A 27,774-nucleotide genomic window follows, 5' to 3' on the forward strand; every position below is an offset into this window, starting at 1 on the left:
ATAATGAAACGATCTGTTTAACCAGTTTACACTATTCGTTGCATAATCTTGATCACGTATTTGATGTGCCTCCAAGCAATTGTTGCTTTCAACGTAATGCTAGCCTTTTAATTCCGACCTTAAGGTAATAGACAACTAACACAGAGTGACGGCTACAAGATAAGGAGCTTGAAAATATCAGAACACAGAAGAAGAAGGTTAACTTAAGGCCAAATCTGTTGATCATGTGACGTTCAAACTCCGTTGAACTTCTCAAATAAAAATGCGGAGGGCTGTTATAGAGCTAGGAATCTACCCAGAAATCATACGCCCAAGAAAAAGTATTCTTAATGGTAAGGTAATTGAAAAACAAAACACAAAGTATACAAAATTTGCGTCGTAGTATCTTTATATAAAAGTATTTATTTTCCAAGTGAATTTATCAATAGCTACGTGAGCATGAATATAAAAATAGGATTAATTCTAGCCAGGTCCTTTAAAAAACATATGTATATGTATATAATGTCTAACAATATACTGAAAATACGTTGCCTTATAATTTTTGATCCACAGTTCTTATTTATAGTAAAGTAGTGACTTGAAACGTAAACTTTCAATGATGAAGCGGATAAAATGGTTCCTTGAGGTCCATGGGTTCTTTGTTATAATTCAATGTAAAACCATCATCTTCCAGCCGCTTGAATTTCGTTTTCCCTCCAGATTTCTCTATTAGCATCACATCTCGAATAATAATATCATGTGAAACAGCTTTGCACATATCATAAACGGTGAGGGCAGCGACGGATGCAGCTGTCAATGCTTCCATTTCGACGCCAGTCTTTCCTTGGCAGCGAACTGTAGCCAGAATAACCACGCACTCTTCCTTTTTAGCAAGTTCCGCTCTGACATCAACGGAAGACAATGGTATGTTGTGACAAAGGGGGATGATATCGGCTGTTCGTTTGGCACCCATTATCCCTGCCAATTGAGCTATGGTTAGAACGTCTCCTTTTGCAATATTATTTTCGTGAATAAGTTTTGTTATGACTGGTCCAATGTAAACGGTCGCTTGAGCCTGGGCCATACGCGCAGTTACACCCTTTGAAGATACATCCACCATTTTCGCTTTGCCGTGAGAATCTACATGGGTTAAGGCTTTATTTCTTAGAGTTGATGAATTATGATAATTCCGTGTTTGCTGCATTTTTAAAGATGAAGTTCTAAATCCGAATAGTAATGAAGGTAATACAGAAATTGGAAAGTCTACTAGTGGCTGTTGAATTCGTTGAGGTAGTGGTGCTGAAAAAGATGAAGTACACATTTACATATTCGAAAGTGTCCTTATATGTTTTATATATATATATATTGATAACCAACGTTAGCATAATGAATGGAATTGAAAGCAAAGAAGAGAATACAGATTCAATACCTTATGCGAACTTTTCGCTTAGCAAATGTGGGATCTATACGAAATTTTATAGAAATAACACAAAATTTGACGTAAAATTCCGAAATATGGCTAGAAAATGGCTAAAGTTTGGACCAGCTTGTTCATTTAATTGAATACGAAATAGTAATATACGATCCCTCATTTCCTAATTTAAACCCCATACGATTCATGTGATGCCACATTTACACATTGGCGTCCAAAGACAATGAAATATGTCATAAAAAATTAGTGAAAAAACTGCTTAAACTGATTTAGTCTCATTCAACACAAACTCAACTAACCTTACGCGAATCATTTTTGATTTTTTTATGAAATTCCAAATAAAATAGTTATTAGTTTTCTAGAAAAATTTCCTAGCCTCCGATGAGAATCATCGGGCGGTTTTCCATTTGAGATAGATTCAGCATTCCTATAAGTAAAAATTAATTAGTATCACATGCATCATACGCTCAGTAAGAGTACTCGTATCCTGTTTATATTCACTCTTACCTCAAAAGAAATCATAAAACTTTAATTTAATTGAGAAGAAAAATCATTGGGCATACCTGCATGTTGCTTCTTTTTTCGCTTCACAGCACTGGATATCAACTCTATAAGTTCGCTCTCAGAACAGCCACCTCGAATCGCATCACGTAAAGATACTTCTTTATTCCCAAAAAGACAAACCTAAAAACAAGTAAATTGAATAACAGTTTATTAGTCGACTGAGACGGCCAAGGGTCTATTTAGAGACAGAGGAAGTTACTATATTAATTGTCAAAGAAGGAAGGACTCATTATTCAAACGGTAAGCTTCATTACTTTCCTTGCAATAAATCAGAAAAGGAGACCATTGCCGAAGATCTTCTACCTCTTTATAAGGAATAACCTTCTGACTTCCCACCTCTAGTCTCTACCCTGTGTATCGTAAACAAGAGATAAGTTACATATATTTTCTTCTTCAGCCTTTATCCAGTTCAAAAGCGAAGTTGTTTGTTTGGTTGGTCAAAGACTTAATCTGGATGCAGTCGCGAAGCTTTCAAGTTACCATCCCACGTATCACACCATCGTTGTTTCGGTTGGCCTTTTAGTCGTTGCCATCGACTTTGATGTTAAGATAAATCTCGGCAAGTGAATTCTCGTTATTGTGAATTAATAACCACGCCATCGAAGGCTCCTCCCTTGCAGTTTTTCAAAAATCGGTGCAACCAAAAAAACGATCGTAGATATCTTCATTTCGAACGTGATCATGGCGTATTACGACCGTGATCCAATGCAGCATCTTCACCCCCATTACCGCAAAACGCCGTTCATTGTCTTTTATAGTCGACCAACACTCAGAACTTGACGTTGGATACCCGTCGACTTAGCTGTGAATGAGTACCTGAGTCAAATCAGGGTAATAATCAATGCTGACTACATTGCCTTATACAGTGTAGTGTAGTGCATCGTTGCGGTTTTGAATGAATTGCTCTAACACACTTCAAGGCGCTGATCTAATTGGATTGATGTGCCAATGATTATTGTTATTAACACTTAGAGCCATAGAGGACAACCCTGCGGTAAATTTTGGATTTTAAATGTCTGTTGATGCGTTTAACACAAAATGACAGTTGTAGAACGCCACTTCATCCAAGCTGCACTAACGGGAAAGGCGTTATATCATCATATTATTGGTTGATAACATTGATCCGAGATATTTGAATGCCTAGTTCTGGGTAGGTCACGTGGTGATGCCTGTTTCATTGAGATTGATCGTCGACAAATCTCTTTTATTTAGCTTTAGTCTGGGAACCATCATTTCATTTTTGATCAAGTTCCTGAAGATTAGCTTTGCTATAAGAAGCTATGAAAACATTATTTGCAAAAATCAGTGTATAGGGCGCTGAACGTTGGATGTGCCGTGCGACAACGTCCATAACAAGAACAAAGAGGGATGGTGAGAGGCACATTTTTTATCAACACGAATAGAGACATGAAGCGGCTTCGATATACCCGCCACATTTCGAACTTTAATTTTCGGATTGTGGTGTTGTCAATCGCTTTCTCTAAATTCAGAAATGCCTCTCACGATGATGAGATAGAGTTATTCGCTCCTCAACAACCCGATTTAAGAACTCACTAAGCTATAGGGACGGGTCATTATTTTTCGCTTTCTGGAGCTCAAATGCGATGTCGTCAGGCCGTGTTGGTTTTCCCGATTTCTCGAATAGAGTCCTTAGGAAAGAATCAAAAAACCATCCCAAATTAAAGCTACCACGAAAAAACACAACTGAAGATATTGTGTAATTTTCAGTATTCCAGCATAGGAAATAACCAGATTGTAGTTCCCTATATCTTCCATCCGGTATTAAATTGATATGATCCTTGAAGTGACTCGGAACTTCCGAGAAGTTCTTGTCCATTTCGGGGATTTCGTACTTCGCCTGAAGAACCGCATATACACAATACCTTGATACCTCCAAACTAAAATTGAGAAGCTCGAAATCGCAAATCGTAATCTTTTTCTCGGATACGCCTCTCGATCTAAACCCTGAGAATCGCAACCTGATCCTCTGGCATTACATATTCAAGTTCGTATTGCGCAACACGATCAACTGTCGCAAAAGGTCCCATCTATGATCTGATCAACAGAAATAAAGCAAGTCACCTCTATCTTCAGTCCATCATTTTATTCTTTTCAGACCCACCAGCGAGAAGCTATTTAAAGCTAAAATTCTTCAATGTGTTACCGTTTAATTGCCATGCGCCAGCTGAAGACGAAGGATAAAACAGCCAAAGACAAATTTTATAACAGGAATAGACCTTGAACTTGAACGGCATAAATTTAGATTTTAACGCAAAAGGTGAACGGGAGGAGACACACAGGGGCACGGCAGACAAGTAGAGTCTCTACGTAACGAACAATCAGAATGGTCAGCGGTTATTCGAAATTGTTAACAGCAAAAATTTGGAGAAAAGCTTAACATGCTTCCCACATTCTGTTATTCACAAACAGACGTCTGTGAATGGCCCAATAGTTGCACTTCAGATAGATTACGTCCTAATTGGAACAAGTCGGAAACCGAAACCTCGGCGCTTCGGGTAAGAAAGGTTTTCTGGTTTTTTGATGTAATAATGATCTTAAGGGAGTTTCCAATCGGTTCCCGAAAAATATATTAATAATAATAATCGTTGGCGCAACAATCCAATTGGATCAGGGTACACTACAGGATTACAGTACCCTATAGGAGGCAACGTGGTCACCATTACGCTCGCTCGGGTCAACTGGTATCCGACGTCAAATATATTAAGGTACAATTATTAACTTTATTTGAACAGATATCAGAACGGTAGTGGAAGTAGTGTTCGAAAGCATAAATGCCACATTTAGGCGTATTCATGATTTTTTTGACTGTGTAGTGTCTGAGAATGGCCCCTTAATTTAAGTGATCTCTTTCTGAACCGCCAAATCCCTACTTAGCTTTTCAACTAATGTCAAAACTAAGACCTGGTTCGGAAAGTGCTAACGATACCCCACACACCCCCCTATATGCCATAAAAAATATATCGTCTTTTTTGCACATATGTGGACCCGCTGCATGCGTGTGGTTTCATCTCTAAGGAAAGTACACGCGACAGACAAACAGTCAGACAGTGAACCAATTTTAATAAGTCATTTTTTCCATAGTCTTAAAAAGCACTGCCACCAGCATATTGGATATCAAACCATTTCGTGGGCAAAACTACGACATAGTTCACCTAATAAGAGCAAAATATCATTGCCCCATAGCGGAAGTGAACTATGAGTCACTAGTTTGGAAAATCAAAAGAATTGGCGCATTTGCAAACCTGCTCCAAGTTGCGGGGGGAGCAGGACAAATTTTCCCATTGAAAGCCTACCACCGGCGCCACGACCAAAGCAGAGTCGTCCAAGCCTGACTGCTTGACACTTTGTACTAGTGTTAGCTAACAACCGAAATCCGTCGAGATTATGACAATTCGAAAAAATGACAACATTGAAACTTGCAAATTATATGAAAAAGAATGAGGTATGTGCCGCATACACAATATTGAAACATTTGAGACCAGGAAACAAATCAGAAGAAGCATCATTTTCAGTAACCCAGACCATACCAAAACGACGGCGGACCTATGGAAAATGAACGGAGCATACTTGACCACTTTCCTATACGTATACGGGTACGGGTATGGCCTTGAAACGGAGGGGCGTCTACAACGGATCGACTGTTCTCAATAGAATCCAATAGACTTCGAATCCATCCACGGCAAAATTGCTATCAGACATGCTCAAGCTGGTAACCCCAAACAAGACCCAGTAGACTCTTGAGTTAGCAGCAGTTTTTCATCTTATATGAGACCACATTTATATCCAAAAACACAAAGATTAGACAAATTTACTTGCATCATGTCAAAGTTTCTTCCATCATAGTTGGAGCAAAGCTGACAAAGTTGCAGAACTGCCCTTATATCTTCCTGGTACAAGAACCGTGGGCCCAGTTTAACAAAATTTGTGTAAACGGAGTTAGGATTTTCTACTATGAGAGGTCCACAAAGCCAAGGAATGAATCCTAACATCGAATATGTTACAAGCAACCACGCTTAGCCAAGCCTAGGACCTAGCTCCGATTGTCCTACAATGCCGGGTTAATAGTAGGAGGAAAAAACTCTTAGTTCTTGGCAGAAGGTTAAGATATTTATGATATCGAATATATATATGGTTGCCATTTACCCCTTGGTGGGGTACAACGCGTCTACCACACCTTGCGCTTTAACTACCCCAAGACTTCCCGAGATGCCCGCACCCTTCCTTCCAGACTACGGACCTTGATTTTGATGGTGTTTGTCATCAGTCCGACCCTACCCGCCTCCCTTTCCAAATCCGGAGCTATTTAGCCGACTAGAACCTTAGAGAGGGAAGACTCGAAACACCAAAACCGGCGGGTCGACTTAAGCGCCTTGTTGGCAGACAGCTTGGTCACCATGTCATCTAATACTACCAGCAGCTTAAACAAGAAGGTATTTAAATCCATTGCGTCGCTCCCTAAAGCAATCATAATAAAATTGCAGAAGGATGCAGGAAAGAACGATGGGCGTTATAGATAGCCGTTGCGACACCGCCTACATCCGAACGTACGTCACTGGAGCTCGCCAGGATGGAGAGCCAGATTCGTTCAGGAGAAGCTCAAAGATTATGAGTTTTCTTGCAATATCCAAGGCAGTAAGAGAGAAACGTGGGCCAAAAGAGCTCCGTAAACGTCCTACACGCGGAAACATGAATGTAGGTCACTCTGGAGAAAAAGCCGTGGAACAGAAGTCTGACCTAAAAGGGTCATTTTGCTTGGAGCCAAAATTGTTGAGTTGCCGGGATTTATCAAACACAAGCACAACATGCAAAAAGCAACAAATATGATGAGAACCTTTAGGGGTCTGTGCAGCAAATGACGGGAAGATGCAAAAAAAAACATTCAGGAAATTAGCTGATTCCCAAAAAACAGGAAGGCGTGTCCCACAACTTAAAGAAAGCAACTAGCGATCATCATTTCAAGCACTTGTAGTATATCCTACGCAGCCATTCTCAAGAAAATCAAAGTAGACCCTGATTTTAAATACTTGGGGAGAAATATCAACCGGATCCAGAGAAACCAAAAGGAGGATCTAATTCTGTTCTGTAGCTGAAGCGAAGAAAGCAAAACCACAGGCGCATACAGTACAAGGACGCAAAAATCTGCACTGACTTAGAAGTCCAGTTCAAGTTACACGACTGACAGTAGATATCCATCGTTAGCCTGAGAAAGGCGTATAGTGGGAAAATGAAGATGATTGAAGCAATCAATCACTGTAGGGTTGCTAAAGAACTGCTCTACCTACGAATCGGAGGTAGAATCGGCTGCAATTAGCGAACCACATAGAAATCCTAACAATAATGTATGTGTAACCGATCTCGTAGTTCGAGCGGCTTTGTGGGCATGCGGTGGCCAACTCATAAAGGGATATACAAAGTAGCCTACAACTCGGTTCGTATAGCCGACATATATCTCTATAGTTATTAAGCTGCTCCTAAATGTCTCGTAGTTATGGAGCTGTATTCATCCGAAGCAATCACTGCTACAAACAAGTGACTGAAAGATGCAGGTTTTTCACTCGCGGTGGACAAAACAAAGGCGGTGCTGATCATGAAGTGGCATAAGGAATGAGGAGCTACATCATCAATTCATGGCCAGTAATCAATCGAATGATGATAGATGCGAGGATGAATTTCAGGTGTAGCTCTGGCGTGGAAGTCCACGATGCACCCGTAGGCTTCTTATAGCTAAAGTGGTGAGCTCTATACTTTGGGCAGCTGAACTGCATACCACATGCAATGTTCAACAGATGAGCGCGGTTTATAGAAAGACCGCCTTAAGAGAACCATCTCAGAGTCTAGAGGAGACATTGAGAAAGCCAGTAGCAGGTTTAAAGAGGCAGAGGAGGCACGAAAAGCACCGTCATGTATACCCCGCGACGTTATACTTTGCAGTCGTTAGGGGTTCGTTTTAGTATGTAAAAATCTCACACGCTGTAATAAAATTACCGCTGTCTTGGGAAATTTCCACCCCGACAAAAAAGACAAGCAGGCAGACGATAAACCGATTTTAGTAAGGTTTTGTTTTCCATAAAACCCTAAAAACTGACAACGGTAAAAAAGGAATATTCGTGACAACAACATTCACTGCCATATATTTAGGATCAAAGTTTCGAATATAGAATTAGTCATAAAATTAATTGGCCATCAAGTCGATCATGTCGAGTTCAAGTCAAGTTTTAAGTCGACTACTGGAGCACAAGAGAAGAGCGCTGACTTCAATCCTTGAGGAAGCTGTCGTTGAATGACTATTTAACTTATTATATTTTCACCTATATACTTATGTGATAAATTATTCGTGATATTAAACTTAAATTATCACTAATTGTTGATCAAATCTAAGTACCTTTAGATTGCCATCTGCTGTAATTCGCAGTCGATTGCACGTTCCACAAAAGTGTTCAGTCATTGAAGTGATAAATCCTACTTGCCCCTTGTACCCTGGGACTGCGTACGCCTTTGACGTGTCATTAGGTCCGTTTGGAAGACTGGTGAAATCCGGCCAAGTGTTTTTGATAACATCCATCGCTTCCCTGGGCAGAAAAAGAATAATTGTCTACACTTTCATACCAATTAGTGAACACAAAACACTTACTTGAACGTTACCATCTTGTCGGTCTGCCATTTGTTCCCTGTGAAGGGCATATACTCAATGAAACGTACATCTACGTTTCGGTCTTTGGTGAATTCCACAAAATCACAAATTTCATCATCATTAAAGTTTTTCATTAGTACACAATTAACTTTGGGCTTATAGCCCAACTGAATGGCTAAGTCGATTCCAGCTATAACTCGCTCCCATCCTTTCCGCCGAGTAATTTGTTCATATTTATTCACCTTTAGTGTATCCAAACTAATGTTGAGTGCATCAAGACCCGCTCGCTGCATAGGAACTAGTAAACGCGTTAACATGATTGCGTTCGTTGTAATTCCAACACTTTCTAATTTGGGTAATTGCTTGAGTTTCTCTGAAAGTAACAACGGATATTTTCAAAATATTCATTAATTTTATTGCAGCAGATACCCTGCAGCAATTTAGAAATTAAAAATACTATCTACGTTTTATAAATTCCATATAAATTTGTGAAGTATCTAAATGTTGCGGATACATTTACGAAAACAAGAGTTATTAAATAGTTTGTGAACCAAAAAAGATATTTTATTTTCATTCATTATTTCGACTTGCAAAGAACACACTAGCGAAAGTAAAATACAGTTTTTGTTACACTTACTTAGTCAAGCGCTAGAAAGATCGCAGGTCTGGTGATTTGATTGTTAAATTGCCGAAGTTGTATAGTTATATTTTTTCATTAAAAACTAAAACTGAAATAACAATCGCGGATATCCTCATTTCGGATGTGATCACGCCACTAGTCCAACGTAACATCTTCGTCTCCATTACCACAAGACGCCGTTCATTGTCTTTTATAGTCGGCCAACACTCAGAACCATAGAGAGCAACAGGATCTACGACATTGCGGTAAATTTTAGATTCGAGACGTTCGTTGATACGTCGATCACAAAGAACACCAGTTGTTGAACGCCACTTCATCCATTCATTCATAACGCAGTTCTCCATTGGCTGATAACGTTGACCCAAGGTATTTAAATCGCTCAGTTCTGGGCAGATCACTGCCGCTGACAGTGATTGTGCCTGTTTCATGGGGATCGGTCGTCAAAAATTCAGTTTGGTTTAGGTTCAATCTGAGACCGTTTTGCATGAGGCGATCATTCCATATTTGGACAAATTGCTCGAGATCATGTTTGCTATCAGATGCTAGGAAAACATCATCTGCATAGAGCAGTTTATAGGGCGCTGGACGTTGGATATCCCGTGTGATGGTGTCCATAACAAGAACAAATAGGAGTGGTGAGAGGGCGCTTCCTTGATGAACACCAACAGAGACAGGAAGCGGTTTTGACACACCCGCCATACTTCGAACTTTACTTTTCGGATCGTGGGAGAGCAATTGAACCCAGCGCACGAGTTCCTCAGGTACTAAGTGTTGCCGTAAAGCATACCAGATGAGTTGGTGAGGCACACGGTCAAACGCTTTCTCTAGATCCAGAAAGGCAATGTAAAGAGGGCGATGCTTCTCACGGTGTTTCTCCGTGAGTAACCGTGCAGCGTGTATTGCGTCAGCAGTTCCGCAGTTTTTGATAAATCCGGCTTGATTCACGGTTATTTCAACGATTTCGCGAATACGGTTGTGAAGAATGCGTTCAAAAATCTTCATGGAATGAGAAAGCAATCGGATCGGACGGTAATTTGAACAATCTGCTGGACTACCTTTCTTTTTCCATATGTGAGCAGTGGTATTTTCTTGCCAGTCAGATGGTGTTCTTCCTTCCTGAATAACCCGATTAAAGAATTTACTGAGCCACAGTGTTGGGTCCCAGCTCTTCGCTTTGCAGAGCTCAGAAGGGATGTCGTCAGGTCTTGTGGCTTTCCCCGATTTCATTCGTTTTATTGCCTACTCGACTTCATTTGCGCTAACAGGTGGAACTGGTCCAAATGTCGGCAATGATTGTGAAAGTGGAGGATGAGCAAATTCTTCAGTTGAAATCTGCTCGAAGTATTCTCGCCATCTATCCGTTGCGGCTCGACGGTTGGCAAGCAAAGTACCGTTCTTATCATTAATGCAACAGAAGTGTTCGATATCCTGTGTACGTTCGTTACGGCTTTTAGCAAGTCCATACAGATCTCTTCGCCATCCCGAGTGTCCAATTTATCGTAAAGATTTTTGTAATGGTTCGCTCGGGTGACAGCGACTGCTTTCTTTGCTTCCCGGTTGCCATTCTTATAAATTTGCCAATTAGCAGGCGTTTTATCGTCGAGAAATTGGTAGTAGAGGCGTTTCTTTTCACGGACCTTCATTTCAACATCATCATTCTAAAGCCAAGTATCTTGGTTGATGTACCGCTTACCCGGCTTGGTGACCCCAAGGGCTGCAGAGGCTGCTTTGTGGATCGTCTCTTTCATTTGGTTTCACGATTCTTCCACATTCGTAATGGTCGGCATTCGTACGAGTGAGGTCGTTTCTTCTTTCTTCTCACCACATCGCCACCATTTAATGCGCCGCGGGCCAGTGCGTTCCTCACACTGTTTTATTGGTGGCTTAATTCGCAGGACAGTAATCAAAAGTGATCCGTAATACTTATGTAAGTAAATATTAGAGTCATCATCTTCTTCAAGTCCAACCAATCATGGATTTATGCGATATCAACATTATGGGAAGAACAACCCGAGATATACAAACTGCCTCCATTTAAGCGCCAGATCTTGGCCTGCACGTTAATAAAGACCAGACGAAATACATGGTAGAAACGTCAAATCCAAAAATGAGACAGAAAGCAACATCAAATAGCATTGATCAACTAAAGACTTTAAATATAAGGGAATGCAGCTTTAAAACCATTGATAATCTCTTCTACCTAAGGTCGAACATCATAAGCGATAATGGATATGACGACGAATTTCGCGCAGGGTTGTTGGCAGCCAACAAAGCCTATTTCAATTTACAAAAACTGTTCCGTTCGAAAATTCTCACCATAGGATCAAAGCTATTATTGTGCAGGTCCACTCCAATGTATTCCTCGAAGTCTTGGGTTCTTAGCAAGAAAAATTGCCAACTTTTAGCCGCTTTCGAGTACCCGATATAATGACGAAATTTATGAACGATGCCACAGCCGCAGCCGGCTCAAATTCTTACTAAGGCAGATTCAAACTAGACACCGATTATTGTGTCGCTAATGCTGATGAGGTTTGCAGAGTATTCAGCAAGAACCTTTAGGACGCTTGATAAAATATATATCGATTTAGCAAAAGAAATCGAAAAATGCTCTATCATAGACATATTACAAGCATGCGAAAGAGGAGGAGAGGGGGTAGGACAAAAAGGCTAATCTTATTCGGGTGCATGTTGGTGAAAGTGTCCTGCTAAGAGATTCGAAAAGGTCTATCCTAGCTTCTGTGGGCGGCATAAAGGTGTCAACATCCATTCCTCACAAAAAACATATATATCTCTTGTAAACGGGAAGTGGTGACTGGTTCACGTGGAGAGAGTGGAAATGTTTACAACATTGAGTGAAAATGTAGTGTGTGTGTGTGTGTGTGTGCGTGTCTATGGTGGGGGAGAAGCATCACACGCTTCTGAGCACTCAGGCCGTGTTAGCCCTTTGTACTCGCCACCCTCGTCTAACGGAATATTCCGGATTCGTTAACGTATCGCAGGACTTCCATTAGTGGATGTGATGCTACCCGTCGCAATTGGAGAACATCGGCACCAAAAATCTGATGCCTGATGCGTCCATAGGCGGGAGCATTCACATAGGAAACGCTCCGTGGATTCCGTTTCCTCATTACAGTAGGGACACGTATCATCTTCAGTAATTCTTATTTTCAACATATGCCCAGTTAGTGAATTATGGCCTGTCAGAATGCCAACAATACACTTGCAAGTCCTCCTGCTTTTCGACAGAATAAACTTTGCGCTACGCATGTTCGGTTCTGGCAGGAAAAGTTTGGTGTGTCGAGCAGCATTTAGGTTCTGCCACCTGTCATTGTGAGAAGTTTGTTCCCAGTTTTTGAAAACAGATTTAGCCAATGCTACTGATACTCCAATTGCTGGTTCCGGTCGCGGCATGGGGGAGACTGACCCCTCTTTCGCTAAAGCATCCGAGATTTCATTTTCTTCTACGCCACAGTGACCAGATACCCAGAGTAGTTCCACCGCATTGAATCTAGAAATAGTGTTCGAACGGTTTCTGCATTCCTGAACGATTTTCGAAGTGATCAAAGGACTACTCAATGCCCTCAATGCAGCTTGGCGGTCACCGCAGATTACGATGCGTCTGCCCTTTAATCGCTCGTCAATCACCCAGTTTGCCGCCCTTAGGATCGCATAAATTCCGGCTTGGAAAACCGTTGCATATTATCCCAAAGGAAAAGTCCACTTCTCTTTTTTATTCGAGAGGTAGACTCCAGCTCCAGAAACCTCTTCTGTTTTTGAGCCATCGGTGTAGAAGACTTCCGTATATCCCGCCACGCAGTCCTCTGGCTCTTCTCAGTCCTCCCTACGCTTCAAGGTGACTTCATATCTTCTACCAAATAGACGTATGGGGACACGAGAATCGGAAGGCACTGTAAGAACTGGATTCAGTCCTCCCAGTAACTCTTCCAATGCTCTGTGCCGCCCACATCCGTTGTTTGCCCATAGATCTAATCGAATTAGTCTATGAGCTGCTCTAATTGCAGTGCTTTGAATAAATATATCCAGGGGCTGCAAATTGAGTAGTGCATTCAGAGCTGCGCCGGATGTCGTGCTCAAGGCACCAGTGGTACCTAGACACACAGTTCTTTGCAGTGCGTCTAGTTTATGGTGAAAACCTTTTTGTCTCACCTTAACCCACCACACTACGGATGCATATACGAACATCGGCCTAATGATGGCAACGTATATCCACATTACCATGTGAGGCCTGAGTCCCCATGTCGAGGCAAAGGTCCGTCTGCACAGCCCATAAGCTGTGAGAGCTCGTTTCATCGTTACCTCTACATGTTTATTCCAAAGAAGTTTTTTATCTAGAGTGACTCCCAGATATTTCACTTCTTCGGAGAGTTGAAGGGTAGTACCCCTCACGTCAGGGAGGCAAAGTCCTTCCAGTTTTCTCCTTTTCGTGCATAAAACCATTGTGGTTTTATTTGGATTAACGGAAAGAGCATGTCTGAGGCACCAACTGTCTATTAAATCAATGGCACGTTGTATATTCCTACACACCGTTCCAAGATCCCGATCAACAGCAAGCACCGCCACGTCATCAGCATAAGCTTAAGCGTGTATAGCATAGCATAGCATAGCATAGCAGTGAGTCGATCAGCATACTCCACAGAAGCGGCGAAGCTCCTTGGGGGCAGCCCTTCGTTGCTTCTGCACTCAGATAGCGATTGACACCCACCTCAGCGCGCAGCAATCTCTGCGTTAGCATAGCCTGGATCCACTTAATTAAAGCATCATCAACACCATGCTCTCTGGCAGCATCACAAATTTTTTGAAAAAGCGCACAGTCAAAAGCCCCTTCAATGTCCACGAACACCTCCATCGCGTACTCACCATTCAAAGTTGCATCCTCTATCTTTGTGACCAAAGAATGAAGAGCAGACTCACAGGACTACCCACGCTGGTAAGCATGTTGATTTTCATTAAGTGTGTGCGACCTAAGTGCTTTTTCACGAATGTGACGCTCCACCAGTTTCTCCAAATCTTTCAGCAAGAATGAAGTCAAACTGATCTGTCTGAAGTTCTTTGGATTAGAATAGTCATCTTTCCCAGGTTTCGGTATGAAGACTACCTTAACCTTTTGCCAAGAGGAAGGCACGTAGCCCAAAGTAAGACACCTCGAAAAATATTTCTTAGAGGTTGCTCTAAATGTTCCATACCCTCCTTTAACATTGCCGGATAGATGCCATCCATGCCAGGTGCTTTGAAATGTTCAAAGGACAGTATGGCAGCTCTCACCTTTTCATGGGTAACAACCGCTTTCGCAATGTTCTAGCTCCCCTTGCAGCACTTATGTGTTGAAGGGGTTGCAAGAACCGCCAACTCTCCCCCTGCCACTTCTCTCATCCGTTCTCCCGGGTGGTGTACTTCCAGGAGGGTCTGTACTGAATCCAGTCTGGAGCTCGTGAAAGTATCGTCGGGTTTTCTAAGAGAGTCCAACTTGGCCGACTCATCCCTCTTGACGACTCTGCACAACCTTGAAATCATATATTCTAGTTTTTAGTCTAGTTTTTTTCATCAGATCATATATAAAGCGAAAGGAAGCAACTTCCTCACGCCGTGGCGAAATCTCCTCGGTGTGGCAGGCTACTTTTTTGATGAGATTACTTTGGGCAACGCTTTTTTTTGGTATCGAACTGTCTGAAGAGTAAGTGAGTATCTCGAATCCAATTACGAATTATTCAACGAAACTTTGATGCAGGAAATGAACGAAAGCAAACAGATCGTGTCGATTTATGCTTCTTTGCCATTGGTTTATATTCTACTACCAAGGAAGTAAACAAGAAACGGTAAAGTGATTTACACGAGCTCTTTTTATTAGTCCCTAAAGCCTGTCATTTCAACCTGTCAGTTCGCATGAAGAGTTCGTTTTGACAGGCAGCAGAATGTAGACGGGAGGCATTTCAGTTTTGACTGTTTAGACGGCCGGTAATCGAATGGAAAATGATTCGGCCAACCGGCCTGTTTAGGATATGAGAGCGGATTTCATGTTGGTTTAGGTTTTGATAAATGCTCACGCACAAAAATATCTCAATATTCATCTCAAGGCCTGATACGTCCAAATTGAACTAATGATGTTACGACTAGCTGCTCTCAATTCAACTGGGAGCCGGGTGTATTTCGGGCTCTTCCGACGTAACTGACAGGCCGAACTTGAAGGTATTCCCAGATTGTGTCAGTGGCTAATTGGTTCCATTCTCGATGCGAGAAGATGGGACCAGTTATTATATCTTCTAAAAGGATGTTGATGACCAATACTTTTGTGGAGCAAAGGTCGCTTTTTTAAGTGATGAAAAAAAGAATAAGTTTCAGGAAGTGGAAGTTTCGGAAGTTAAAGTGGATTGTGATGGTGTGATTCAAGTTCCCATTGACACAGCGGTTAAACAGAAGTTTTACTACTTGTAGACATAGAGCCGTATAGTTTGATTAAATATGTAGTTTTAGTTATGAGTTGTTATTGGACTATTTGGTTAGATAAAAAGGTTTCAGAGTGGCATCGGAATGTTCCTTTTCTTGATTCAATTTCGGCCAGAGATTCCTTACTGGGCATGCCGTTGCTAATTATATTTCCGAGATTTTGGCAGTGTCAAAAAAAGCTCATTGACACCTGGTTAACATCTGCCGTTTTATGAAACACGTCTTCTCGAAAGATGGAGGTTGTTATTAAGGAAACTAAGGATGACGATCTTAAGTAAGAAGTATTTTGGTTATTATTTTGAGGATCGTATTATGAATTTTCGTCGGTTTCACTTTCTTTTTGTACCGACCGCCGGCCAGTGCGGACGTATTCTCCTTGGTAGTCTACTAGTCGAGCAGTGCACATAATTGTTTAGTATTGTTTCCTTTCTTACGCGCAATAGTAGCCCTCTTCCGTACGTGTGTTTGATTGATTTGATTTGATTTTAATCAGTAAAATAAAGAGAAAATGAAATCAGAATCCCTCTATATTTTCGTTATTAATTTTGTCACGCGCGATGACAATGCAGAAGCTACTGCTGAATATATTGGAGTCTGGACGAAAAAGTTGTAAAAGAGAGGAAAAGTCATAATGTCTTGTCATTTAAGGAGACCAGGTTCACTTCATCAAGGAGTGGCGCCGGATATATTCTTAGCATTAGCGACACCTCGCAATATGATGGTTTTTGTTAGGCTCACCAATGTGAAATGAATGAAGTGAATATTAGGCCTCAGTTTAGGCTTTTGCCAAGATACCAACTTTGCAGTCGAAAGGGATACGAAATAAGGATGTTAGCATGATTAGACTGAAGCAGGAAGTGTTAGAACAATCATAATATCAATACTTAATTGTTCTGGTATACACCTACTTCTTGGGGATAAGTTGCCATTTACTGACGTACAGCTTTTTACATAACCCTTTTGTCGAGTGCAATGTTCGCGAGTGAGCACAGTGTCATATGCCACATAAGTTAATCTTCACTTATGAAAACATAAGTAAGCTTCATTTACCTCCTATATTTTGAACTAAATGGAATGTCGTTCGATAGGGTCCAAAACCTATTTTAATAATCTGCAAAAAGTAATGGACAGAAAACATAGACCTAATTAGGAGACCAAAGTACCCGCCATGAAAAGCATGTTGTTCTCAATGTTAAATAACATTATGATGAAACCAAACTAAACGGAGAGGGAGGGTTATGAGCGATTTCTTTACTTTAAATCAACTACGATTGTGCAATAAACTTCTAATGAAACAACATAAGAAACCACCGAATAAAGATCAATCACATGATTGAACAAAGAAATAACATAAACAAAATGCAAATCAATAGAACACATTGTAACCACCAGCGTAGCAATCTGAAGTTTTCGCAGCTTGAGGACCTTAAAGGTAACAACCCCTAAGTGCACCTGGTTTATTTTCCCTCCTTCTATTATTTTCCTAAAAACCCTTCTCTTAAAGGTGTCTGTCAATATCTCAAAATTTTAAGCATAAATCTCGACAAGTGAAAATAGGATAATAGACTTATTGTTTCAAGCTTGATGCTGCCCCTCACTCGTTAACACAATTTCTCAGTTTGATTGTTTTCAGGAAATACTTAAAATTAGCAAACATGTGATAATACTTTACCTATTATTTCCACAATATCTTTTCTTACAGTTGGTTCTCCGCCCGTCAACCGAATTTTTCGAACTCCTTCTTGAACGAAGAGCTTTGCAATATATAAAATTTCTTCTTTTGTAAGTAATTTAGTCTTCTGAGTTAATTGTACACCTTCTGCAGGCATGCAATATGTACCTGAAAATTCAGTTTCTATGAACATTTTGTAGGACAACTTTTATAACTTTATATATAACGTTATTCATATACGATAACGTTTTGTACGAACGATATAAACATGGAATTTCTTACATCGGAGGTTACACCTTTCTGTTAGTGATATCCTTAGATATGTATGATTTCTTCCAAAAGTGTCAAGTAGAGCTGAGGTCTGATCCTGGAAAATATACGTTAGAAAGATTTAAATGAGCAATATTTACTACAATTTGATAAAAAAAATCCCTAGCCATTAATTCATATACTGTTTCCACTCGAATTACTACATATAATAATCTTCCATATCACGTAATCAATGTCAATTTCATAACCAATCAGCACATACAGATATTGCATTTCAAGAGAGACTAGTTGTGCATGTCGAGTTTACTATAGCATTAGCAAATATTTGCCGCTTTGATGATTCTGCTTTTTGTATACCCATTGCTCCTCTGTAATTCGTCTGCAACTATTCATTTAGCATTTTCTAATCAGAACGAATCTTAAATTGTCGCAATTCATAGTCTATTTATTGAAGTAACAATCTTTTAATAGAGGCAATATCAGGCGTTTATGACAATTTTGCTAATACTTATCCAATAGTCAAGAATGCGCTACTATGCAAAAAAAATCAGAATGTGGTCTTTACATTAATTGCAAGTAATAAGCATTTTAATTAGTGACTTCAATAATTCAAGATACATACGTATGTGATATGAACATGTGTTGTAGTAATATGTGCTTGTTTGTATTAAAAATGGTATAAGAGAGAGTGGCTTTCTATGCGCATTCTTATATAGTTTTGTTGTAATTTATGCGTAAAATATTGAACCATTATCAACTTGAATAAATTAGGTTATAAAATTTACTTCTACTCAGATACAATGAATAAAACACTAGCTTTCAATTCATATTAAAAACAAGAGATTTTACAGAATCCTTGTGATTTATACAGATCTTCTGAATTGGGAGGAGAGAGAAGAAAGGAGATTCCCCAGGTTCACAGTTCTCTCGGTGGCCTGGAATAGAGAAACTTTAACAAAATTAGATCATACAATAGAATTTGGAGGAGGACGTGTTGTTTCCACCCGGGATCCGGTTTTCTCTTCCTTACGAAACTGGATTTATCCATATTCATATTCATATTCTATTATGATGAAATTCGGTAGACATATGCGTCTGGTAGGGCGACGGAACCCTGTTCCAGCGAAAAGAGATGTCAATTTTCTTTTTGGAAAAAATTTATAGTATAAGTGGAAGGTATTTATTACTACTGTATGAAATAGGTGATATAATTTGACATTGATTGTAAATTAAGGGAGTAAGTACTAAAAAGTACCAATTTCATGTGACAGAGGACTTCTTCTTTTTCTTTGTTTGTTTGGGCTCGTCGTGATCAGTTGTACCATTTGGCTCTATCAAAGGCCTGATCTGGATACAGACGTGAGACTTCCAAATCACCGCCCAGTGTATGAAACCAGCGTTCTTTGTTCCGCGCCATCTACCCGTCCGCATCCGCAACATTCGAAATAAATTTCGAATGCTGCAGATCTTGCCGCGCCACAAGTCAATTCTCGTTATGCGAATTACGCGACCATACCACCGAAGACGCCCCACTCGCAATTTTTCCACAATCGTGATTAAGGCGTGTCATACCACTAGTCCAACGCAACATCTTCGTCTCCATTACCGCAAGACGCCGTTCGTTGTCTCTTATAGTCGGCTAACACTCACAATCATAGTGGGCAACATGGCCAACATGGATTCTGGCCAGGTCACTATCATTGAATTGACAGTGATAGCGCCTGTTTTGAACATTCTTCTGGACTGCATTTCCTTTTCTATATTGAAATGGAAATACTTTCTTGTCAGCTAGATGGTATTCTAATTTCCTTAGTAGCCCGATAGAAGAATTCACTGAGCCACAGTGCTGGCTCTCAACTCTTCACTTCCCAGAGCTCAGAGTCCTGTTGCTTTCCCCAATTTCATTCTTTTTATTGCTTCCACGACTTCAGTGTCGCTGACAGGTGGTATTGCTTCAAATTTCGGCAATGCTTGTGGAAATGGAAGATGAACACATTCTTCCGTTGGAATCTGCTCGGAATATTCTTGCCATCTATTCGTCGCGGTGATTGCTTTCTTTACTTCCCGGTTGGTATTTGTGGTTATATGCCAGTTGGCCTGCGTTTTATCGTCGATAATCTTATGATGGAGGCGTTTCTTTTCACGGACCTTCATTCGAACATCATCATCCCAACACCAAGTATCTCACAAGATGAACCGCTTACCTGACTTAATGACCGCGAGGGTTGCATAGACCGTATTTTTAACTTGTTTCCACGATTCTTCCGCATTTGTAATGGTTGGTAACCGTAAGTTTCTTCTTCTTCTTCTCTTCTGCCGAAATTAATAATAGCATAACATAGCATAGTATTGGTGACCTCCACATCGAAGCTATGGCCGAGACAGACTTCTACAAGTACCTAGGAATTCTGCAAGAAACCCATGCTCGATCTGAGGGATGCTCTGCTGTCCGAATTCCTGCGACGTGTAAAGCTGGTACTGAAGTCGCATCTCCCGGTAAAGAATAAAATAAGGGCGTTGAATATATTCGCTATCCCTTCACTGGCTTATGCATTCGGAATATTGCCGTGGAGGAAGACCGATCTGGAAAACATCTAGCGGCGGATACGGTCAACTATGTCCAAATTCCCAATGCATCATCCAAAGTCCGCTGTGGAGCGGATGAACCTGCCTCGTGACATCCGAGGTAGGGATGTGGTTGACGTGGCGGCACAACATCATCGCCAAGTCGACTCGCTGCGCGCTTATTTTTACAGCAAAGAGCAGACCAGTCCCTTGCATGTGGCTGTCTGTGGACTGACTCCACTTAACTTGAAGGATCGATCTTTCAATCTTCTAAGGGAGGTGAAGTTGGACCAAGAGCGGATCGATGAATGGAAGTCGAAGGTAATGCATTTGTCAATTTGCATTTGTCGAACAGATGGCTGTGTGCTGGGAAGCTCTTTGCTGAGATGGAGGGGTTCATGTTTGCCATTCAGGACGGCATGGTCGCTAACCGAGCTTATAAAAATCTCATCATGAAAGAACGTGTGGAAAACGACCAGTGCAATAAGTGTGATTCGGCGTTAGAGACGTTGGACCATCTCATTTCTGGCTGTACTGTTATGGCACCGGTGCAATACATCACCAGGCATAATCCTGTATGTAAGGTTATCCATCAAAACCTTGCATACAAGCATGGGCTGATCACGGGAACATGTCCAGTTTACCAATATGAGCCGTAAGCATTACTTGATGGTTTTGCTTACAGCATATATTGGGACCAGCAAATTCTGACTGATCGCCACACTTCACATAACAAGCCTGCCGTACTGTTAGTTGGTAAGACTAACTATGAACCACTGGCTCGGAATACCAAAGAAATTTGTCGTCTCGAGTGGGTGGTTGTAGTTCCCATAATGTTGTCAGCTACAGGTATAGTACCTAACTCCCTTACGGCTTCCCTTGATGTCCTGGGACTTTCGCACAGTCTAGTTCAAACCATGTAGAAGTACACCGTTCTGCATACGTGCTCGATATTGCGGGGAGTACTCGACGGATTCTCCTATTGACCTACCACCGGCCACTACCACCAGCGCCCCTTTAGTTTTTAAGTAGGTAGGATCGTCTGAGCCTAAATGCTTGACACTTAGTGCTAGTATTAGGTAAAATCGGACATCTGCTGAGATTGTGATAACTCGTAAATAATAATAATCGTTAGCGCAACAATCCATATTGGATCAGGGCCTTGAAGTGTGTTAGAACACTTCATTCAAGACCGTAACGGTACACTAGAGTAGTGCACTGTAGGAGGTCATGTGATCAGCATTGCGCTCGCCCCTCATTCACTGCTGAGGCGACTGGTATCCGATGTCAAATCACGATACAAATTCCACTGTCACTTAATGCGGTGAAGAAGTGGATAGTGCGACCAGTTAATATAATGGTGACCTTCATCAGCCGGTCATCACTTCTTTAATGACGTCACGGAAACCATCTGAGATTACAATGCCAACACCGTATTGAGTGTGTGGGCTACCAAAATAGAAAAGTTTATAACTATTTTTACTGCGTTCACGTTCTAGCTTCTGGCACCACACCATTGGGTTTCTTATAGAGTGCGCCATTTCCGAAGGGCTCCTGCAAGTTCCCCAGTCTTTCCTGTGAAGGTGCCAATATTTAGCGTGACGACACGTATTTGATTTGCTCCGACTAATTTACGTACGTGTGGACGCCGTCCATACACCAAGAACCCTTGCCAATTACTCGACAGGACCGGGGTCCATTCTGCCGCGCCGACTTAAGTGAACGCCCTAGCATTTCTCAGAGGTTTACGACTCAACACGATCATTTTATTTCTAACGATATTTGATGCATTTTCCTAGTAAGAGAGAACTCATTCTCAGAAACAACCCAACCGTAAAATCTGAAAAAAATATAATTGCGCCTCTATGTAAAATCTAGGTCTCCTTTTCACATCGTCAATCCAAATCGCATTATTATTAACAAAGCTGTAGTTTTTAAAATTTATGTGTACTTTTACTGCAGTCTAAAACAACATGTAATATCAGCATCCCATCAAAGTGAATTGTCTGACACAACAAAAATATTGTTGGAATTACAACACATAGTGCCACTTGGACCTCCAAACCCACCATATTGAACATTATGCAGGTAACGGGCATCTCACTCGCTGCTAGAAACCATGCGGACCGTTGTGATGTACTATGCATAAAGGCAGTCGATAAACGTAACGTAAAAGCACCAAAAGAGGCCAGAATAGCCCGAAGTGAAAAAAGATTGAGGCAGCAGGCCTTTATCGAGGAGCAGGAAAAAGACAAAAGTTGCATCAATTTGATCGATATTGACAATTGATGAAATAAGTGAATTTTTAATAGAAAGGATGGCCTTTTGCCAGCAGTCGAAGCTTTGATTGAGCACGCATGAAAAGTGGGCTTTCAAAATGATTCTGCGCCATGCTATTGACCGAAATGGGTGAACACAACGGAGACATTTTTTATATAGACATCTTGTTCCATTTTCTAAAAACAAATTAGGACGAACTAACTTCCTTTCTTTGCATAAATTAAGGAGTTTTAAGATTTTTTTTGAAGACTATGTCTTTATCAAATATTGAATACAACAAACATTGAAATGGGACATATTTTGAGGCCTAGATGTTCATTTTTGTGTAATTTCTGCAAATGAGTCTTGTCTCCCTTTAAGTGTGTTCATTTTGACCCCTTAATCATCCATTCTGTAATTTACGTTAAAATTTAGATCTGCTTGAGAAAGTACTAATTGAGACCTTTCGTGCAATGTCAAGCACGCAGGTACATGATGTTAAAAAAATTACATCCCCTCCGTTTTAAACTCCACATAAATTTATGTCATTCACTGTATGCGTAGCATTTTATAGTTTACATGTGTCCACTAATCTAGAATCAGGTCAACCACCTTTTTTTTAACATTTTTTTCAAACAAAAATTTCGGCAGCGTGGGCCAGCGAATTAATGCCTGACGATTGACAAAGAGGCATTATCTGTCTCATACTTAAAAAGGGAGATACCACGCAGTGCAGTAATTATAGAGATATCACGTTGCTGAGTACTATCTATAAGATATCCTCCGCTATCTTGCTAGGCCAGATAGCCCCATATGCTCAGAACATCATTGGCCCATACCAAAGAGGCTTCACTCCAGGCAAATCAGCAACAGATCAGATTTTCTCTCTACGGCAAGCGATGGAAAAACTGTTGGAATATACACATCAGTTGCACCATCTTATGATAGCAGTCAAAGTAAAACTATACACGGCCATGAGAGAATTCGGTATCCCGACGAAATTAATAAGACTGACTAGGCTGACTCTGACCAATGTGCGAGGCTAGATAAAAACAACAGGATCACTCTGAAGACCATTCGACATCAACAACGGTCTACGACAGGGGGATGCCCTATCATACGTCCTCTTTAACCTGGCCCTGGAGAAAGTGATCCGTGATGCTGAGGTAAATGCAAGAGGTACGATCCTCTTTAAGTCCACCCAAATACTGGCCTATGCTCACGATATCAACATCATGGGAAGAACCACCCGAGACGTACAAACTGCCTTCATCCAGATCGAGCAGGCAGCGGTTGGCGCGAGATCTTGCGCTGCACATCAATGAGGCAAGATAAAGTATACGGTGGCAACGTTAGCACCGAAAACCAACCAATCAACAACATCAAACCGCACTGGTGAAACGGGAAGAATAAAGATAGGAGACTACAAAATAAAATAAAGCTTGAAGGAGCATATTAGTTACAAAAATATAAACTGACTACCGTAACGTAACAACACCGTGTGGTTTGGATGAAATTATTTTTACCCAAAATTTAATTTTGGTTACCATTTCTTTCTTTTTAAAGCTTTTGTCTCGTCCAACTTGGACCGTTGGTGCGTGTAAATATCACCATGAGTTTTATCATTTATCGCGACTTATGAATGAAAGCAAGCTTCCTTATATTAGAAATCAAATCATCATCGTCATCAACGGCGCAACAACCGGTATCCGGTCCAGGCCTGCTTTAATAAGGAACGCCAGACATCCAGGTTTTACGCCAAGGTCCACCAATTCGATATCCCTAAAAGCAGTCTGGCGTCCTGACCTACGCCACCGCTCCATCTCAGGCAGGGTCTGCCTCGTCTTCTTTTTCTACCATAGATATTGCCCTTATAGACTTTCCGGGCTGGATCATCCTCATCCATACGAATAAAGTGACCCGCTCACCGCAACCAATGGAGCCACATTTTATCCATAACCTGACGGTGATGGTATCGCTCATAGAAATCAAATATGTATTAAAAAACGACCAGGATCAAGAGGGATATGTGCTTTAAAACAGCCAGTCCTATCATCAAACAAGAATTCACTAGATCGTCTGTGGAAGGGATTAGAGAACCCCCAAAAGCCTAAGCCGTCTAAGTATTACATTTTTATTTTCACTTAGAAAAAAATATTTTAATTTAAAAATTAAAACGGAACGAAGGTGGCATATGATTTTGCACCAGCGTAGAGGCAACTCATTAGACGTTGCCTCACCTCTGCCTTGGGAGCGATTAAGCAGTGATGAGTTGCCCTTGCCCTGATACGAAACTGTAAGCCATCTTCGTTCCCTTTTAATTTTTGATACTTGTTTGATAAGCCTAAAAAGAGAAGTCCGCGGACCAAAAAGAGTGGAAGCAAGTTACTCTCCACTTACTTACTTTGGGCACGTCCGACATCAAGAGGATGCAGCCTTAGGACTCCTCCATCCCTAAACAAAAATATGTTACTTTAATTCAAAATTGAAAACTTTGAACAAAAAACTGCTTGGCATGTTTTTTGCAACGGTAAAATTAGTTATAATATTCTTTCAGTTGTCCTCCTTGGTGAAGTTTTAGTCGCTTCTGAACGACGGTTAGATTCAAATCAGTAGCACTATAGCCCGCCGGCAGCACGATATACTGGGCGCTGTTATTGAAAATGTTCTTTTCCTTTGTGTATGATTATTGAAAAGGTTGACACATTTTTCCACAAAGTTACATGCACTCCTCTTCTGATATTATTTCTTAAATTATCAAGGTTAAGATATTAGTGATTTTTTTTAACTAATGTTCAAAGGTTGAAAACGGCATGAGAAGCGCTTTCTCTATTTTCTTTAATATTTTTTTTTTCAACTTTTTATTCAACATAAAAGGTGAGGTAAAAACGAAAAGTATTTCTCCTTCCTAAATAAGTTACACTTCTCCAATTAAGATCCAAACAGCTCTAAAAAGGAGGTAAGTGTTTTCACCCGGTATCAAATTCTCTGTTGTTTAAGAAATCGATAAGGTTAAGTACAAAAAATTGCAGGGGATATCGCAATTTCAGGCGCTTGGGCAGTAAACGTCTTCTAAAAGCAGATTGGGTTCAAATTCTACATTATAAATTACCCTCAAAATATATCTGCGTCCGCAATCTGAGTAAGCCGGATAGTTGCCTATGTAACGTAAAATTATCTTCTCGTCTTACTTACAGGTAGTGAACCACTTCGTAATATATAGAAAACTTCTACAATAGGCCGATCTTGCCCCTGTCGAACTCCCATCACCGTTAATATGACGTAAACCAACAAAAAGGCAACAAAGGCAATTCTAGCTCAAAAAGGTAAATGTAAAGCAAGATACAAGTAAACCCAGATAATTTGCAAATGTAATAAACATATAGGAAGAGTTAATGGATGAATTCCTTTTATATTATATTGACACATATAGAGACGCTGCATATGTAGCAACTCAATAAGTTAGGGATGCACACAATTAATACCGACCGCTAATTACTTTCACAACTAGCTCAAGTCAGGACTTTCTTTCGATTCCCTACAAGTCAGTAAATTAATAAAAAGTAACCCATCGGGTGCCACCTTCACAAACTGACTAGTAAAGAGGTAAGCAAACATTTGTTGGCAAGAACTTCGGTAGAGTCGCACTTTTACAAATAGTACACAAAAAATTACGGTTCATATTGTGGAAACTATGCTGTTCAATTTTTATCTTCTCTACTCCAGTTTTCTCTTCTTCCTTTAGATAAGTAATTATTTTGCCCTTATGGGGCCTCCCAGCAAGATTTTTCTAGTTATTTTAGAAGTCTCGCAACTTTGCCTTTTTCCCACATACTTGGCTGTCTTTAGCATTTAAAATAATATGAAACTTGTAACTGGAAAGATTAGTCCTAATCGTACTATCATTAGCAAAAAAATAGGTTCAATTCTTCCTATGATTAGCAAACTATTAAATTCCTGGACATTACAAAATTGTGGTATTTCTAAAACAAAAGAATGGCAGGCAATATTGTACCCAGTAACAAAAACCTTTACAAGGTTTGTGATTTTAAAAATTTGCTACTTCCAAACCGGGAACTTGTAAATATTTTAAACGCCGGACTTTGACTACTACAGCTAATTTCTATCCGAATTTCTACTCAAGCTTCAGAGGATCGAGAACCCTTTCTAAACACATTATTTACATACATGATTATCCTAGCTATAAATTAGCCAAAAATATATTTTGAATGAAACGTTATTCTCTGATAAGAGATCGCCGCAGAGTTTAATGATAATAGACTTCAATTCATTCAGTACTAGTGCCGAAGGCCAATCCAACTCATTGCCATTATACTTTTATGAATGTCAATCGTATATACATGTCATATACAAAATCCAAATTCTTATCTTAGAATATAAGGACAAACATTGCCCAGTTATGGCAAACTATGCGAAAAATACAGACTAGCGCACTATCAGATCCCATATTTCCTTTATCAAGTACGGTCGCCAATTATCTCCACTTATAGAGAAACTAACAAACTAAGTATGTATCTAATACCATATGCCACCGCGGGATATCTTACATTCAGATAAGCTTCAATGGCATGTATAGTATAGTATGTGCACATACTCGTATGTATCTATTCACTTGTAATTACTAATTATTTGCTAACTAATCGTTCACCTTGGACGGAAATAAGCTACCTCATCGTCTCTAATTGAAATGGTCGGTATTTTCGTTTTGCATCTTAGATTCCTAATATTTATCATACATTTGATAACTTAATAAGCACTCACTCGACTTTTTTCCACGGTTGCTGCAACAGGTGATACCACTTCCAGACGAGGCTTGAGCGCAGTTGCAAGTTTTGACGTTTCACGAGGTTCCTGTTTCGGTACTGGTTCTGCTACTAAAGGTTTCACATCGGTGGAATGCTGTCGCGGCTGGTATACCTTTAATGCACTTAATACGGAGCGCAAGGCTGAAACCTGACGAACAAGTTCTAACCTCATTTTGGAGGAGTCAAGGAAGCCGAATCAATTGCCTATGTATTTTCTACAAGGTTATACCGAGTGCAAAAGCTCAACACACTATCAGATACAAATCCGCATGTACCCGTTCTGGTAAAAAAAAAAGTTGTCACGAGATTCTGTAGACAATCTCAGGTTTGCACCACATTTTGCAACAGCACTAAGGTCAGTTCCAAAACATCGTTCACTACCGACTCACAACGATTTAGTAAGAAGTTAAAAACGAGCCACTAGCAACTGCTGATACTGAACATTACCTGCTC

At 40.4% G+C, this 27,774-nt stretch overlaps 1 protein-coding gene across 2 annotated transcripts; it reads right to left on the bottom strand.

Moving 5' to 3' along the window:
• Positions 1-384: 384 nt before the first annotated feature.
• Positions 385-27,774, bottom strand: LOC119648230 (molybdenum cofactor biosynthesis protein 1). Of its 2 annotated transcripts, none has more exons than XM_038049850.1 (7): positions 27,278-27,774; positions 17,684-17,768; positions 17,402-17,569; positions 8,628-9,000; positions 8,379-8,565; positions 1,975-2,095; positions 385-1,278 (listed from the first exon to the last, which is right to left on the bottom strand). In XM_038049850.1, exons 1-7 carry the CDS (start codon positions 27,491-27,493, stop codon positions 593-595), a joined length of 1,836 nt encoding a protein of 611 aa, XP_037905778.1. In that variant the 5' UTR covers positions 27,494-27,774; the 3' UTR covers positions 385-592. The 2 variants fall into 2 exon arrangements, with proteins under 2 accessions (XP_037905778.1, XP_037905779.1); XM_038049851.1 differs by lacking the exon at positions 385-1,278 and adding an exon at positions 1,740-1,838.

Source organism: Hermetia illucens, chromosome 2 (genome assembly GCF_905115235.1).
Source record: "Hermetia illucens chromosome 2, iHerIll2.2.curated.20191125, whole genome shotgun sequence".
Lineage (NCBI taxonomy): Eukaryota > Metazoa > Arthropoda > Insecta > Diptera > Stratiomyidae > Hermetia > Hermetia illucens.

Bases quoted from the DNA above. Each gene is read 5' to 3' on its own strand.
- LOC119648230 (XM_038049850.1), bottom strand. From the start codon at position 27,493: ATGAGGTTAGAACTTGTTCGTCAGGTTTCAGCCTTGCGCTCCGTATTA. The intron at 17,570-17,683 runs GTAAGAAATTCC...CTGAATTTTCAG, and splicing joins AGAAAGGTGTAACCTCCGAT to GTACATATTGCATGCCTGCA. The intron at 9,001-17,401 runs GTAAAGTATTAT...TGTTACTTTCAG, and splicing joins AGATATTGTGGAAATAATAG to AGAAACTCAAGCAATTACCC.